The sequence below is a fragment of the Vombatus ursinus genome, unplaced genomic scaffold, assembly GCF_900497805.2.
Source record: "Vombatus ursinus unplaced genomic scaffold, bare-nosed wombat genome assembly UNPS02014828.1, whole genome shotgun sequence".
Classification (NCBI taxonomy): Eukaryota; Metazoa; Chordata; class Mammalia; order Diprotodontia; family Vombatidae; genus Vombatus; species Vombatus ursinus.
Window position 1 is genome coordinate 633,305 of NW_020954606.1, and position 18,296 is coordinate 651,600.

Here is an 18,296-nt window from a genome sequence, read left to right on the forward strand (position 1 = left end):
GTATACATAGTCTCCCAGAATAGAATGTAAAGTCCTTGAGAGTAGGGATTCTTTCTTTTTTTGTCTTTGTATCCCCAGTGCCTACCACCATAGTGGCAGATAGTAGGCACTTAATAAATGCTTAATGATCCATTAATAAATATATGGTTGGTTACTGTCCTTTGTTCTCAAAGAAGACCAAAATGACATCACTATGTTGGGGTCAGGTCCGACCTATATGAGTTCGGAAGGCTTTACCATAGGTCAGACACAAATAGTCCATGTGAACATTTGGAATGGAGATGTCTCTAAATTTGCACACTTCATATTTCTTTTGAACTACTGCAATTGTGCTTTGCTCATAGAGCACAGCATCTTCTTTGATGTGGGCATGCCATGTTGGGTCTCCCATACCACAAAATCAATTCCAAAGTTCTGCAAAGAGACCTTGGGAGTGTCTTTGTATCACTTCTTCTAACTACCATACGAGCACCTTCCTTGCATGAGTTCTTTCTAAAATAGTCTTTCAGGTGAGCACACATTTGGCATTAGAACAATATGGCCAGCCCATCTGAGTTGTGTTCTCTGCAGCAAAGTTTGAATACTTGGCAGTTCAGCTCAAGAAAGGACCTCAGGGTTAGGTAACTTATCCTGCCAGGTGATCTTCAAAATCTCCTTGAAACAATTCAAATGGAAACAATTCAGTTTCCTGGCATGGCACTGGTATACTTCCAGATCTCACAGGCACACAACAATGAGGTCAGCACAACAGCTCTGCAGACTTTTAGTTTGGTATGCAGTCTAATACCTCTTCTCTCCCACACATTCTTTCAGATCCTCCCAAACACTGAGCTAGCTCTGGCAATGCATGCATCAATCTCATTTTCAATATATACATCCCTGAAAAGTATACTGCCAAGGTAAGTGAACTTATCCACAGTATTCAAAAGTTCTCTGGTTCCACATATGGATGGTGTGGTACTTCCTGGTGGAGAACCTGTGTTTTCTTGGTGTTAATTGTTAGGCCAAAATTAGCACAAGTAGCAGAGAATTGATCCATACTTTGTTCCATCTCAGCTTCAGAGGTTACATTGAGAGTACAACCATCCATGAACAAAAAGTCACACACTAGCTCCCCCTCCACTTAGTCTTGGCTTTAGTCTTTTCAAATTAAATAATTCATTATCAGTCCAGTAGTTGACCTTGATGCTGTTTTTATCCTCATTTGAAGACACCTGACAACATTGCTGAAAACATGCTAAAAAGCATGGGGGCAAGCACACAGTCTTGCTTCACTCCACTGGCGAGTGGGAAAGCATGAGAGCATCGTCCATCATTCAGAACCCAAACAAGCATGCCATCGTGAAACTGATGTATGATACTGATGAACTTCTCCAGGCAACCAAATTGCCCTCATGACTGACAGTATCAAAGACCTTGGTCAGATCAACGAACATTGTATACAGACCATTGCTCTGCTCTCGACATTTCTCCTGGAGTTGTCAGGCAACAAACATCACATGAAGAGTTCTTCAGCCTTTCTGAAGTCACACGGGCTGTTGGGTAGATGACCATCTTCTAGGTGAAGGATCAACCTATTAAAGAAGACTCTGGCAAAAATCTTGCTAGCAATGACTAAGAGAGATGGCCCTATGCATGTCACAGGACAATCTATTTCCTTTACCTTTACAGAGATGGACAGTGCTTAATGATCTATTGATAAACATATATAGTACCACATATTTCAGTACAAAACTATACATAAAATCCATAGTGAGAAAATGCTATATAATCATTTAGCCAAACTTAAGTACTAAAATCTGGTATAGCTATTTTATAATAACATATTTATATTTAGAAATTTTAACATCATACAAATTACCCTAAAATAGCAGCAGCATAATAAGAGGAAGTTTAGGAAAGACTAAGAAAAGGAAAGAAAGAAAACAGAATTCTGAAAAGAGAAGAAAAAGACTAAAAAGGAAACAAAGGGAGGTTGAAAAGGGTACAGAAGAAATGGAGCTGGGAAAGAAAAAGGAAGGGAGAAGTAAAGAAGGAATTAAGCAGTCACATAGTACATTTGATATTCCTTGTATAATAAGCATACAATTCAACAAATATTTATTAAGTGACTACTACATATAAGGCATCATGCTAGGTACCAGAGAGATAAAGAAAAAATGAAACAATCTTTGCCCTCAAAGAGATCCTGGTATCTTTGGAGGATAAAGCATGTACACAGACAAGTATGATAAAAGGTGGGTATTATAGGAGCAAAGCAAATATTAAAGTCCTCTAGAATGAATACCTTCGGGTGGGAGATAAGTGAAGATTTCCCAGAGTTAAGCCTTAATGGAAGAAGAGAATTAGGGTTGGATTATACAGTATCTTCCAGGCATGGAGGAGAACCTGTGGCAATGTATGGAGCCACAATGTTGAGTTCAGAAAATACCTAGTAATCCAGTGTGGCAAGAAGAGTCTGTGAAGGAAAATGATTCGAAATGAGACTGGAAAAGGTAGGTCAGAGTCAGATTATAGAACAGCAGCCTGAGGAATTGGCAGTTAATATAGAAGCAACAGGGAGCTACTGAAAGTTTTTCCAGTAAGGAGTGACACAGAGCTGTGCCTTACAAAGGTTATTTTGGCAGCTGTGTAAAAAAGACCAGCTGGAGGGGCAGCTAGGTGGTTCAGTGGACAGAGCACTGGCCCTGGAGTCAGAAGGACCTGAGTTCAAATACGGCCTCCTGACCAGACACTTGACACTTGACACTTACTAGCTATGTGACCCTGGGTAAGTCACTTAACCCCAGTTGCTTTGGGGGGGGGAAAAAGATCAGGTGGAGAGGGGAGAGATAAGAGGCAAGTGACTCTTAGGAAGGTGTTCAATTCAACAAACATTTATTAAACATAAGATACTGGAAAATAAAAACAAAAAATAAAGTGTCCCCACTTTCATGGACTTCACAATTTACTGGAGAATACACTTATACAAATAGGTGTAAAATATTAATCATAACAGTAGCTAGCATTCATATAGTGCCTCCTATGTGCCAGGACTGGACTAAACACTTAACTAATATTCTCTCCTTTAATCTTCACAATAACCCTAGGAGGTAGATGTATTATTATGGTTTTATTTATAGCCTGTGCAGATAACATGTTGTACAGGTTATATATTTATTTATATTATTATAGTTTATGTTTATATATTTTATTTATAGTTGAGGAAACTGAGGCTGGGATTAAGTCGATTAATCAGTCAATTAATACTTTTTAAGTGTCTATTATGTGCTAGGCAATGTGCTAAGCTACAAAAAGAAGCAAAAGATAGTCCTTGCCCTCAAGGAGCTTGCAATCTGTACAAAACTTACAATAAATAGATAGAAAGCAAGTTATATACAGGTTAAAGAGGATATAATTAACAGAAGGAAGGCACTGGAATTAAGAGGGCTTGGGGAAGGCTTTCTGTAGAAGGTGGGATTTTAGTTGGGGCTTAAATGAATCTAGGGAGGTCAGTAGATGGAGAGGAAAAGGGAAAACATTCCAGGAATGGTGCGGGACAGCCAGAGAGAATGCACAGAGCCAAGAGAAGCAGTGTCTTGTTCTTGGAACAGCCTCTCACTGAAATGAAGAATACAAGTCAGGAATGAAGGTGTAAGAAAACTGGAAAGGTAGGAGGGTGCTAGGTTAATAAAGGAGTTGAATACCAAAGAGAACATTTTATATTTGATCCTAAAGGCAACAGGATCATAGATTTAGAGCTGGAAGGGACTTTAAAAGATTATGGAATCCACTCCCCTACTTCCTTTTACAGAGAAAGAAAACTCGGGCACAGAGAGGTTAAACAACTTGCCCTGAGTCACCTAGATGGTAAGTATCTGAGACAGGATTTAAATTAGGTCTTCTGCACTCCACATCCAGCCACCCACAGCTGCTCCATGCTGCTTCACTAGAAAACTCCATTTACATTGTGTTTTAAGCTTCACAATGTGCAACTCCTTTGCAAGAAAAAGGGTTCTGACCCCCATTTTACAGATGGGGATTAGAATTGGGCTGAGAGAGGTGTCACGATTTGCCCAGCATGCACAAGCTGGTAAATGTCACCTCCAGGATTCGAATCAGTACTTCCAAATCCACCCCCTTTCCAGCACATAACGGTGAGTCTAAACCACTCTGACCAGCATTTTATCCGGGCAGGTGCTACCAGGGGCCTTGACTTTTCCTCCAGGTTGATTTTATTTTATTATTCATTTATTTACCTTAGCTTCTCTAAGTCCAAAGCCCTCAGCCTTGTCTTTGTCTCTCTCAGCCTCTTCAGGAGACCACGGTGCCAGGCGGCAGCAATAGAAGCTAACCTGAAAAAAACTGCTCCGCCCACCACTAGTCAATCTCCCGGGCCCGCCCCGGAAGGACCCTTCACCTAGGTAGCCAATACTGGCAGATTAAAAAGAAGAATCCTTCCAGAAAGAGCACATTTTTACATCCATGGATTAAGTTCCGATTCTTTGATGAACCGTAACAAACACTAAACTTGCCCGCTCCCCGATAAAAAGAAGACTGCTTATTTTTCATTTGAAAGGGAAATCAAGTGGTTTTATATATCGACAAGGACCTGGCAGCCAAAGGACGCATGCGCCCGAGACGCCTTCTCGCTCGCGCACGCGCGCTGGGTGCATTCTCTCGCTCGCTGTTTCTTGGAGCAGCCATGGGGAAGGTGAACGTGGCCAAGCTGCGCTACCTGTCACGGGACGACTTCAGGGTTCTGACCGCGGTAAGACCCGGGGTGCGCCGGCCCCGACATCTCCGGACCCCAGCCCAGCGGGTGCGGCCTCTCGGCTTTCTTCCGTCGGGCGCGGGCCGGGGATCCGGGCCTGCAGGAGGAAGGGAGCGAATCCACCGGGACAGACTGTCCCGGAAAAAATGGGCGGGCACTTGTGGCTGCCCGGCGTTCCCAGGCCCCGGGTCGTTTGGATCGGCTGGGCGGCAACCGGCAGGGAGCGGGCGGGGGACACGGCTGGGGGCGGGGGGATGCACGGCAGGAGGGCAGAGCGGGGGGCACGGCGGGGGCGAGCAGAACTGGGAGAAGTGCGGGGAGCGGGCGGGGGAGGGGGCACGCTCATCCGTTAAGTGCGGAATCCCGCCCCGCCCCCGGGGGCCCCGGGACCGGCCCCTCGAGCTTCCGGGCTCAACAGTCGTGTATGAAACACTTGAAGGTTTGCGATGCCCCTCACGTGTGTTCTCTCCTGTGCTCCTCACAGTTACCCTGCGAGAGACAGGGACTGTTGTTTTCCTTCCCATTTTCCAGATGAGGAAACAGAGGTTAAATCAGTCAACTAACATTTTCTAAGCACCTCTTATTTTGTCAGACACTGTGCTAAGGGGCAGCGAGGTGCCTGTCCTGAAGCCAGGAAGACTCATAGTCCTAAGTTCAGATCTAACCTTAGACACTTAGTATCAATAGATGTTCTGATCTTTTCCCCAAGAATGCCTAAAAATCCTTTAAATTCATTAAATGTCCATTTCACACTCTGCTTTGCTGGATAGGTTATTCTTGGTTGCAAATCTAGCTCCTTTGCTTTTCAGAATCCCATGTTCCATGCCTTTTGAAATGTAGAAGCTGCTAAATCTTGTGTTATTTCCACTGTAGCTCCACAATAGTTGAATTCTTTCTAGTTGCTTGTTATGTTTTCTCCTTAACCTCAGAGCTTTGAAACTTAGCTGTAATGTTCCTGTGAGTTTTCATTTTGGGATCTTTTTCAGGTAGCAATGGGTGAATTTTTTTCAATTCCTGTTTTACTCTCCAGTTCTTAACTTAGGTCATTTTCCTTAATAATTTCTTTAAGTATGTCTGGACAGTTGTTTTGATCATGACTTTCAGGTGATCCAACAATTCTTATATTATCTCACCTTAATTTGTTTTCCAGGTCCTTTTTTTCTAATAAAATATTTTATGATGTCTTCAATTTTTTCATTCTTTTGATTTTGTTTTATTATTTCTTGATGTCTTATGAAGTCATTAGCTTCCCTTTGCCCAATTGTAATTTTTAAGGAGTTATTTTTTTAAGTAAGTTTTTGGACCTCTTTTTCTAACTGTTCATAATTTTCTTACATTACTTTTATTTCTTGTCCCAGTTTTCCCTCTACCTCTCTTACTTGATTTTTAAAGTCCTTTTTAAGCTTTTCCAAGAATTCTTCTGGGGCTTGTGACCATTTTACATTCTCTTTGAAGCTTTACAAGTAGCTGTTTTGACTTTATTGTTTTCTGAATTTGAACCCTGATCTCTATCACCATAGTTACTATATATGGCCGGGTTCTTTTTTTTTTTAATGGTCTGTTTCTTGGCTGTTGACTTTCTGTTAAGGTAGGGGGAAGAAGTGAGTTTCAGTCAAATTGGGAGGGGGACAAGTAGGGTTCAGGGCCCTGAATTTCATAAAAATGAGATTACGAAATTAGTTGTATCCAACAGGTACTCTTTTTTGTTCCTGAGCCAAGACCAGCAAACCCATACCACCACCACCAACCCCATCACCACTGCCGCCCCAAATGCTCTTACTCCTCGAAATCCTGGAAATGCACCACTGCCCAAATATCCATTCACCCCTCTGCCCTGGAACTGATGTTCCTGTGAGTGACCACATCCAGACCTCTCCATGAGCAGAGCCCCACCTCTCTGATCTTACTCACCCAAATGTGCACATTGCTGCTCCTCCCATAGCCACAGCCTGGAACCGCATCTAAGCATCTGGGCCCCATGTCCACTGTCAGCGGAGGGACTACATCCCACCCCCTGCAATCTTCCCTTGATCACTGCCCATCCACCCCAACTTGCCTGGGTGAAATTTCCCTAAGCTGATACAACTGCCCCCAAGGCTTGCTTTGGTTACCAAAGCATTTCACTCTAGCTGTAGCACCACTTTGTGGGTCAGATCTTTCCCTATTGTCCTAAGTTATCTTGGGCTGGACAACTGCTTTACCCTAATTTTTGAACTATTTTTGCCATTCTAAAATTCAATTTGAGGTGTTGTTTTAAGCAGTTTGAGAGAGCCAGATAATTTCCTGCCTTATTCCACCATCTTCACACAATCTGTCTTCAAAGGAGTTCTTTGAACCAGTAAACATTCATTAAGCACTTGCTGTATGCCAGGCACTGAGCTAAGCTTTCAAGTGTTCTTGTTTGTGTGTTTATGTGTTGGGGGAAATAGAAGGGTTATATATCAGCCTTCCTGCCCTAGATTATCTTGTAAAGCTAAAAGTCACTTAGGTAATTTGAACTTAAGTTACCCAGCTTTTGCAGTAGTGAGTCGTTTTGTGGCTTTTTAAAAAATCTATTTTAAAGTTCTTAGTCTCAAGATTTATATCATTTAAAAACTTGCCCTTTTTTTGTACATCTCAGCTTCTAGTGCATTAAGTAAAACAAGACATTTTAAAAGAGCTGAGATGATACATTTGTGTTTGTTTTAGCAGTTAGAGAAGAATCATTTTAGAAGCTGCATATGTGTTGTTATTTGTTGTGTGTTTTTAACTTCAGGTCGAAATGGGCATGAAGAACCATGAAATAGTTCCTTGCAGTTTGATTGCCTCCATAGCCAGCCTTAAACATGGTGGTTGTAATAAGATTTTGAGAGAACTGGCAAAACATAAACTCTTAGCTTATGAACGAACGAAAAGTAAGTATTATACAGCTCATTTTATGAATGCATATGTAACATTGACATGCTTTTTTTGGATTTTTTAATGTGAAAAGAATCTGATTTTTCTCAACATAGCCAACTCCTTAAGATGATGTGGGTCAGCCTCCCTTTCTGACTTTGTGGGTAAATCCAAGAGTTTACATAGGAAGATAACATAGGACAAGGATTCCTGACATATTTTGTGTCAGTGGACCTTTTTGGCAGTCTGGTAGAGCCTATAAACATCTAAATAATGTTGAGTTTTTTTGTTTGGTTGGGTTTTTTTGCTTTTTGGTGAGGCAGTCAGGGTCAAGTGACTTGCCCAGGGTCACACAGCTAGTAAATGTTATGTGTCTGAGGCTGGATTTGAACTCTGGTCTTCCTGACTCCAAGTCCAGAGCTCTATCCATTGGGCCACCTATCTGCCCCAGAGTAATGTTTTAAATGCACAAAATACATAGGATTATAAGGGGAACAGTTGTTTGTAATTAGTTATCAGAATGTTTTTTGAAAGCTAGTTCACTGGACCCTAGGTTAAGAACCTGTTTTAGAATTTAAGTGACTCGCCCAGAATTATGTAGCTAGATTTGAGTCCTGATCTTTCAGACTTTAAATCCAGAACTCTTATCATTTATAACTCTTATCATATATATCATTTATACTTTGCTACCTCTTGCCATTATTTAGATAGCACCTAGAAAAAAATGTTAAAAGCTTCATGTTTTATTGTTCATATTTGTCTCCAAAGATCTGCTTAAAGTCTCTGGGAGTTTAGGGCTATTTTTAGAAGTTTTAGTGTTTATTTGTTTTTTTAATATTAAAAAAATATTTATTATAAACACTGAATAGTAAGACTTTCCTAGCAGTATTGAAAAATTTCCAAGAAGTCATTATAAAAAGTTCACCATACTTCACCATAATCCTAATAAACATTTCTGCTTTGATCTTTCAACCTGCCTCATATAAATCTAAATTTCCTTTCTTGCAGTGTTTATACACGCATCCTTAGCTCCTCTTGAAAGAGATAGAACAGCACACACTCAGTCCACCTAGTGGCCTACTTTTCAACATCATGAGAGAAGGCTGCAGATGTTTGTAAGGAGTGTGGAAGAAGTAGTAGAAAGGGGGAGATGGACGAAGGGAAGGGTGATGAGAATGACTGCTAGGGCCTGTTCCTGGAGGAAGAGGTGGGATCAGGGGCAGACATACTGTGGTTGGCTATGTCAGAAAGGACTACCTCTTAGAGATTAGAACAAAGGAGAAAAGATGGGTGAGATGTAAGGTAGGGGAAATGAAGATTCAAAATGAATGGCCAGGGTTTTCTCAGCAAAGTGGGCAGGAAGGCCATCTGTTGAAAGACAGGATGAATAATACTAGGGGCTTTAGGAAAAGATTTGGAACAGCTGCTGTAAATAATATGAGTATCAGGGAATAAATGACATATATGTAGCACTTTGACTCTACAGTGTTATCTTATTTGATCCTTAGTGTAACTCCTTGAAGTAGTTAACACAGATATTATCTCCAAAGGATTATAGTGTGGGCTTGGTTGCGATTAAGTAACATAAATTCCTTATGAACTCAGTAAGAATAGCTGTGTGAATTCCTGTAGTGGCTTAGAGTACCACAGGAGTAAAAGCAGAGAAGGTGGATGGTGGGGGTTACCCAGACTTTGTAATTGGCAAGGTGTAAACTGCAGAAGAATATTGGCTAGAGATTGGGGCTCTAGGACTGTGTTTAACTGGATAACTGATTAATAGTATAATTACTGTGAGAAGAAGAAAGTGAAGCCAAAGGAGGGGTGAAAAACTAGGAGATCCTCAAGGAGTAGAATTGAGGTCAGAATGAGGACAAAACTAGTCCTCAGAACAGAAAAGCAGAGGAAGAAATTCAAGGGTAGTATATTATGATTGAGAGGAATAGTTTTAGAGTTCAAAATCACGGAGGTGGCACAGTTTAGAGTGGTGGTGAGATCCCTGGTGGTCATGGGAATTGAGAATATTCAAAGGGACATTAAGAAGTATGTGGAGATAAAGACTGAATTCCTCAAGAAAAGTGTGAGAGTGACCCTGGAAGTGCCAGATGACAAGAACCAGGTACATGATATAGTCCAACAGAGTGATCCTTGAAGGCGGAGAATCTGAAAGCAGCAGGGGAGTAGTGGACAGCAATGTGTATTTTGGTTCCTTCTGACTCAGTGTGTGAAAGAAGGAACAGCCAGTACTGAAAAGAGACAACAGACGAGGGAGCTCCTGAGGAAAGCCAGGTTTTTCTGAATGTAAGAAAATAGAATGGTCATGAGAAAATCTAAAGTAGAGAGTAGAATTCTCAACAACAGAGTAGGAACATGAGATGGCCTGTACAATACGAGGAATTATGTACATATTATTTTATCTCTATTACTAGACTAAAGTTCACGAGGGCAGAGACTGTCTTTCTTCTCTTTCGTATTTTCCACACCTGCCTTACGTACATTTCTCAGGCACTCAAATCCAACAATCTGAAAAGAGCGTTATAGTTAAATCAAAGCCCTGGGCTTTAGTTGTGACTGTTACTTTCTACCTCTTATGACCTTAGGCAAGTCAGTTAGCCTTAGTTTCCTCAACTATAGAAGTTGGATAAATGATATTTGTACAGCCTTTCATCTAATGGTTTCAATGTGCATTGAATTCTTTGGGGAAGACAAACTGACAGTACAGTGCAAATTATAAAAACAGTAATTTCTACTTTTTAAATATAAACTAGAACCATTACCAAAACATAAGACTGTCTAACTGGAGATAGAGCCTCATTATTCTTGATTTCAAAACTAAATAGAGAATGGATGAACAAACTCATACGTCAACATTATGGAATATTATGGGAGCATCAGTATGATATAATAGAAAACACATACTTATCTAAAAATCAGAAAATGTGGTTTCAAGTCCTGGTTCTAGTCCTGTGACCCCAGGCAAGTCTCTTCAGTTCACTGTCCCTCAGTTTTCTCATTTGCAAAATAATAGTAGTTGTAAGGAAAGTGCTTTGTAAGTCTTGAGAAACATATATGAATATGAGCTGTTACTAAAAATATGATAATACATTGTAGCTGCTAAATGATAATTAGTGTCAGGTGGATATAAAGGATAGGCAAATGCCTTTAAGGTCAATGTAAGTAATGCTTTTTAACATAAACAGAATACATCCCAAAAAAAAGTATGTAGTATAGCTTCTGTGTTTAGAAGAAAAAAAACAGTAATATTAAAACTTCATCAAGAGATCCTCAAGGAAAAAGTATATATTTTAGAAAGTGAGAATAACATAAGAATTAGAACCCATTAACAGACATGATTATAGAGCAAGTATGTAACTAAAAAGAATTTTCTTTTTTTCCTTTTTCAGCTGTCCAAGGCTATCGATTGACAAATGCAGGTTATGATTACCTCGCTTTGAAAGCGCTTTCTTCAAGACAGGTGGTTGACTCTGTTGGAAACCAGATGGGTGTTGGCAAAGAATCAGGTAATTTTCTGAAATGTTGAATTCCTTTCTTTTTTTTTTTTTTTATTAGCTTCCCTTCTCCTTTATTCTTTTTTCTCTTTCTTCTGCTATGTATCAGTGTATAAATAGACTGGTATCTGTATAGAAAATAAAAGAAAGACTTCTTTAGTTTTCTGAGTTATAAATTTTTTTCCAGATATTAATAATTAGTGCCATAGACTTAGAGCCATAAGGGTTAGAGGTCATCTTGTCTATTTTATAGATGAAGAAAATGTTGGCCCAGAAAGGTGAAATCACTTGTTTAAGGTCACACAGATAGTTAGTAGCAAAGCCAAGATTAAAAAGCCTATAAAAAACCCTAAAAGCTATTCATGGGTTTGTTGTTTGTTTTTTTTGTTTTTGTTTTGTTTTTAATTTCCAGTTCCAAATTTTTTTCCCTCCAGCCATAAAGAAGGTAAGGGGGGAGGGAACTATTAAAAATATGTATATATAAAACAAATTCCCACATTAGCTACTTCCCCCCCCACCCCTCAAAAAAAAAGAAAGAAATAGAAGAAAATATGCTTCATTCTGCACTCTTGAGTCCATCCACTCTCTGTCTGGAAGTGAATAACATGATTCATCATTGTGGTGACTCATTGTGTCAGTTACAGAATATTTCACAGTTGATTACCTTCACAATATTGCTATTATTGTCTAAGTTGTTCTCCTGGTTCTGCTCATTTCACTTTGCATCAGTTCGTACAAGTCTTCAAGTTAAAGCTACTCTATTTGTGAGTATTCTAGTATATTGTCTTCAAACATAATCATTTTGTTTTTCTTTATTTTAAAAAAATTACTCTTAAATTTTGTCATGATACTAAACTATTATAAATATCTTTTAACAAGCAGTTACAATCCAGTGAGGATATTCAGAATAAGTGAATATCCAAGGACCATAAATATTTTCATTTGAACAGTTTTATAGCAGGCCTGCACAGCCTGTGGCCTGTGGGCCATAAGCAGCCCTCAGGCAGGATATTTTCCTCTACATTTTTCACGGGCCACCGGAAATCCTTTGGCAGGTTACAAGTTATGCAGGCCTGTCTTGTGGTGTCATAGAATGTACATAAAAACTGTTCTAAAAATAACACTAAAGGAATTTCTAGTCTTTAGTGCATTGGACTTGTGCTCTTAATTCTAGGAAAATAGGCCAATCCTTTTACCCTTACAAGCTGTGACATCATTTTACTCCTCTGAAACACAGTTTATCTGTAAAATTCAAGTATATAATACTTAGCTCATGGAATTGTGAGAATCAAACTAAAAAAAAAAATAACGTGTAAAGCACTTTATAGGCCTTAAAGCCATAGCTATTAAAGCAGACTACAAAGTACACCCAGAGTGAAGTCCATCATTGGTAATAATTGACATAAATCTATATTTCAAATAATCTTGACAATTTCAAATTTATTTTGTCCGCCTTGTCAGATCTTAATTGATTTATCACCATTTTTAACCTTATAATGTGACTGACAGCTCATAGGAGTAAATTGTTAGCTCTGCCATTTTCTTGTGCTTATAGAGATTTCTTTATAACATTACTTATAACGTTTGTCTGTTTTGAAGGCTAATTTAGATAACTAGATAATATCCATAAATCCACTTACCCAGGAACACAGAAAACTGTAATACATCACAATTTGCTGAAAATGAACCAACAGGTGAAAGTCATCATTAATCCCTCTATGGTAGGGAACTCCTCAGTCTTCCCTGAGAAAACTTCATGTGTCATACAAGACATATATGACTGACATGGTCTGACATGCAGCCTAACTGAGGGTACTGCTATCAGTCTGCATAATAGTAAAGCTTAATTTAAGATAATAAATATAAATAAAAGTTTTCTTTGCAGCACATCCCACTTTAAAGACCACTGCAATGCTTTTGGCATTGCCTGGTTATGAGTGGAACATGAGGACTATCAGTCATCTGCCTGTCTCATTCCATGACTGGCCCACCTACTTTACCAGTTGCAACTAGCTATCTCTGATGACATCCTTTATACCATTTCTCTCAGAGTACTATTTATTGGTTGAAGATGTGTGTTCAGTGTCTGGTATTCAAAAGATCGCTCTTTTTTTTTTTTCCCAGGGAGAAAAGACTCTGACCAGTTTTTCAAAAGCTATCTGCCCCATTCTGTTCTGCCTGTTTGATTTTGGGCCAGACTTTTTGCTCAGTGTCTCTTCAGGGACCACTAGGTGCCACAGTGAGGATAGAGTGTGGGCCTGCTGTCAGGAAGACTCATCTTCCTGAGTTCAAATCTGGATACCTTCTAGTTGTATGACCCTGGGCAAGTCACTTAATCCTATTTGCCCCAATTCCTCATCTGTAAAATGAGCTGCAGAAGGAATGGCAAGCCACCTAGTATCTTTGCCAAGAAAACCCAAATGGGGTCATGAAGAGTCAGACATGACTGAAGCAACTGAAGGACAAAAAGTCGTCTCTTCCAGATACATATACTGAAGGACCAGTTCTGTAGGTTGTCCCTCCAGCTGTAGATTGACATAATGTGGACAATAGGCTTTCTAATTACCTGTATTAGAAAATGTCATTTTTACAGAAACAGAAATTTAAATAAAGTAATGATGGCATATTAGAATTGATGTAACTCAAGAGGAAAAATTACTCTGCATGTAATAATAATGACTTTTTCACTCTTTGAACTACAGATATTTACATTGTTGCAAATGAAGAGGAAAAACAGTTTGCACTAAAGCTTCACAGACTAGGAAGGACTTCATTCCGTAATTTGAAAAACAAACGTGATTACCACAAGCACAGACATAATATGTCATGGCTTTATTTATCCCGTTTGTCTGCCATGAAGGAATTTGCCTATATGAAGGTACTTTTAATTATAAATATTTGCACTCAGTTTTGCATATTTCTTCCTTAACTCTGTGCAGCAGTCTGAAATAATTATTGGTACAAATTTTCTACACATACACTTATGACTAGCTGGATAGTGTTAATGTTGTGGTTTGAGGGTCTGATTGCCAAGTTAATTGGTACAAATATAGAAATCTGGATTCCCAGTTTATCTCCTAAGATTCCTAAAAACAAATCCCCTGATTTTCAGAGATTCCATAAGGCTAAAGTGAGCAGCCTCCACCCATGGAGAGTGAAACTGTAGAAAGGCCCTCCTGCTCCTCAGCATCCACCCCCACATAAATGGGTATTTTGTGGTGATGAGGTAGCAGGGCTGAAGTAGTGAGATCTCTTTTTGCTCCTTTATGGAGTATTGCCTTGAGTCAGGATTGGGCCACACAAAGAGAACAGGCAGCATGTTAAGGCCCCGGAGCCCAGAAGTAATTTTATCACCTTGGCATCTGCAGAAGTGTCAGGCAAAAGCAAGGAGAGCACCACTTGATTTAGCTTCTCTTTGGGCTGTGGAATGAAATCTGATTAACAAAATTTTAAACAAGTTTCCTTTAAGGCCACTCCTCCGCCAGGCTGCTTCAAAGTTTCTGAACATTCAGGAATTGTTCTTCATCTTCTGGTCAGTGTTTTTTCCTCCCTCTTTAGCCATATTAGTCTCATTGTGATGACAGAGTCTTGGCACAACAAACGGTGGGGAATTGATTTTTAAAAGCAAAATTTTTTTCTCTATGTCATGGGAATTATAGCCAAATTCAAACTGTATCTCTTTCAGTCAGCCATCTGCAAGTATTTATTAAGTGCCTACCATGTGCCAGGCTGTGTGCTAGTGTCTGGGCAGGATGCAAGTGTGAAGAATGAAAGGATCCCTGCTCACAGTGAGCTTCCATCTGACAAGGGAGACAACAAGGACATGTAAAAATATATGCAGCATAAATGTAGAGCTAACAAATACAAACATATACAAAGAAGGTGCAGACAAGGTAGTTTGGACATAACAGGTAGACTTTATGAAGACGATGGTACGTGAGCTGCATCTTAAAGGAAGAGACAGCATCTGGGAAGCAGACGTGAGGAGAGAGTGCATTCAGGTCTGTGGAAGATCAGGACAAAGGTATGGAGGTAGGAGACAGAGTGCTCTAAAAACAGCAAGAAGGCCAGTTTGGCTGGATGGCAGAGTTCAGGAGAAGGGAGTAATAGCCAGGAAGTCTGGAAAGATACATTGTTTTCCTCTGTGACCTCACTTGCCTAAGCTTTTTACCTAGCACAGTTGAATTGCTCAGGTTTCAACTTAATTGAAATTCCTTCCCTCCTTCTCTCTCATTTCCTTCTCCATATTCCCATTCTTCTATAGGCAAGATGGTGGTTTTTTCAGTAGCTACTATGTCCAATGACACCTTTAACAAGGCCTTCTATCCGTTGCCTTCCCCCAAAGAAAATCCGGGGAATTAAAACCTAAATTTAGGAAAGAGGAGAGGTATAATAGACTAGATGATTTCTAAAGTATAGGAAGCTTCTGTAGTACCTTTTAAATTATTAAATTTCAACTTTTGGGGAACATATTTGTCGCTTAAAACTAGTGTATATTTTGTATGTTTTGATATATATGTATCAAATATATATTATTTTTATATATGTGTGTGTGTGTGTGTGTGTGTATATATATATATATATATTTATTTATATGCTGTATCCCATAATGGAATGTAAGCTCCTCAAGAACAGGAACTGTTTATGGTTTTTCTTTATGTCACTAAGTGCTTAGCACAGTCACCAGCACATAAGCTCTTAATAAATGTTTGTATCATTTAAGACATAGAACTAGAGCTGAGAATATTACAGGCATGGGGAAAATAAACAGAGACACAGAGGGAACTAAAAAAGCTAATATGATCTTGGACTGAATTCAGAGAGGCTTATTATCTAGGAAAAAACCTGGATAACCATTCTGGAGATGTTGTAGGAGACAGCTCTTGTCCAGATTTATCGATTGTACTAGATCATGTCTGAAGTTCTTTACATCTCTGAGATTTTATTTTAGAGAACAGTGAATGTCAGGGCATCAACCCTGGAAATCCTCGCCACAGGGCTGAAGTTGGGTTAGCGCATTCGCTGGATTAAGGGATGAGGAATAAGCAAGCTCTCCCCACTTTGCTACCAAGCCCTGCTGCCAGGAACTGTCTTTGGGGGGAAATTTTTACTTTTAAAAATCAATTCCCCATCGTTTATTGTGCCAAGACTCTGTCATCACAGTGAGACTAATATTACTAAAGAGGGAGGAAAAAACACTGACCAGAAGATGAAGAACAATTCCTGAATGGTTCATAAACCTTGAAGCAGCTAGGTGGAGCAGTGGACAGAGTGCTGGACGTGATACAAAGAAGACCTGAGTTCATATCCCCTCTCTGAAATTTACTTAGCTCTGTGACCCTGGGCAAGTCATTCTCTCTGCTTCAGTTTTGTCATCTGCAAAATGGGAATAATGATGGAACATCTATCTCATAGGGTTGTTGTCAGGATCCAGTGAGACAATATATGAAATACACTTTGCAAATCTTAATGCATTATATAAGTGTTAGCTACTATATCATTAAAATATATGTAGGTCTTGAGACCACTGGATAGAAATGGCATCTTTTTATAAGCCCCCAAGTAAGAAGTAGGTACACTGGCACAACCATAAAGTGAATATTTTGGTACATACTAGGTGCTTAATGACTGAATGGAGAAGCATTTGCTTAGCTCTTGATTACAGTGCAAAAACCTTTGCTAAATGTTTGAGATACAAATAGAAAAGCCAGATAGTCACTGCTTTCAAGGAACTTATTCTAAAAAGGGAAGACAGCATATGTAAGTGGCTTCAGCTGCATAAGTGCATAAAGCTTAAATGCTTTTTTATTAATAGCATTTATTTTTAACATTTTAAAGTTTACAAAGCACTTTATATGTGTTATCTCATTTGATCCTTATAACAATCCTGTGAGCTAGGTGCTATTTTTATCCTCATTTTACAGATGAGGATATTGAGGCTGAGAAAGGTTAAGTGACTTGCGTTACAATGTTATTAAGTGTCTGAGATAGGATTTGAACTCATGACTTCCTAACTCCCTGTCAGGTGCTGTATCTACCTTATCACTCAGCTGATTCCTGTAATAGATTGTTCAAACAAACAAAATCATAAATTAGAGACTAGGGTACCACAAGTGTTAGAAGAATAACAGCCAGAATAGTGTGATTTCTCTACCCTAAATCAAATTCAGCTGGCAAAGAAATAATCTCATTGGAAACTGGCATCCCAAATTAGTCCTTTGCCATTCTTTCATTTCAAGAAATGTCCTATACTTATGCTTGGCAACAGAAGTAGAGAGTGGGAGAAATGTGCTTAATAGCAATTCATGTGGATTGAAAAAAATCAGTTTTGGTTGGCTGCAAGTTCAGTATGTACCGATGGTAGAAAGTGGTTTCCCCAAAAGTCAGTGTTGTCTTAGGTTGCATTGGTAGAAGCACATAATAAAGAACTGAAAATATGTTACACCATACTTTTAAGCTAGACAGAAAAGGACCCAAAATATTTGAAAGATTTTCATGTGGAACACCACCTACTAGTATATCTCCAGAGGACAGAACTAAGCTTAATGGGTAGAGGCTAAAAGGAGCTAAGTGTTAATCAGCTGAACTGATATCTCATTTTGAATGTTGATCTTCTTTTTAGCTCTATGTGCTTTTCATTCTTTCAGGCACTCTATGAGAGGAAATTCCCAGTTCCAAAACCAATCGATTATAATCGACATGCAGTTGTCATGGAACTCATAAATGGTTACCCTTTGTAAGTATTATTTTTAAAGCATAAATTCTTAGTAAACAAAGTTCTAATTTTTTTAAAGAACTAACTGTAATACTATTTTAGTGATTTTAGAGATTGATTTTAAAAGAGTGAACATAAAAATAGATTGAAAACTCAATTTTGGTTTGAAATTGGGACTTTATAATACCTGATAGCCATAACATATTTCAGAATACACTGATATATCTAGAAAAATGATGTCAAACTCAAATAGAAAAGGATCCTACAGGCTGCATATTAACTTAGAAAACCACAAATTAACATCTACATTGTATTGTTTGTTTTTTGTTAAGCATTCCCCAATTTTAGTATTATCTGGTTCCTGCCTCAAGGGCAGCAAGTTTAACATCTCTGTTCTAGAATACTGGTTGAGAAAAGTGCCCTAAATTTTTAAATGTATCTTCAA

General features: G+C 39.0%; 1 protein-coding gene across 1 annotated transcript in view; it reads left to right on the forward strand.

Annotated features, from left to right (window-relative positions):
- The first annotated feature begins 4,645 nt into the window (after window positions 1-4,645).
- Window positions 4,646-18,296, forward strand: part of RIOK2 (RIO kinase 2) — a 29,061-nt gene continuing 15,410 nt past the window's right edge. The window contains exons 1-5 of the mRNA XM_027838494.1: window positions 4,646-4,750; window positions 7,509-7,647; window positions 11,032-11,148; window positions 13,839-14,014; window positions 17,784-17,872. Coding sequence (XP_027694295.1) covers window positions 4,685-4,750; window positions 7,509-7,647; window positions 11,032-11,148; window positions 13,839-14,014; window positions 17,784-17,872 — 587 coding nt within the window. The 5' untranslated portion in view covers window positions 4,646-4,684. The remainder of the gene's footprint in view (window positions 4,751-7,508; window positions 7,648-11,031; window positions 11,149-13,838; window positions 14,015-17,783; window positions 17,873-18,296) is intronic.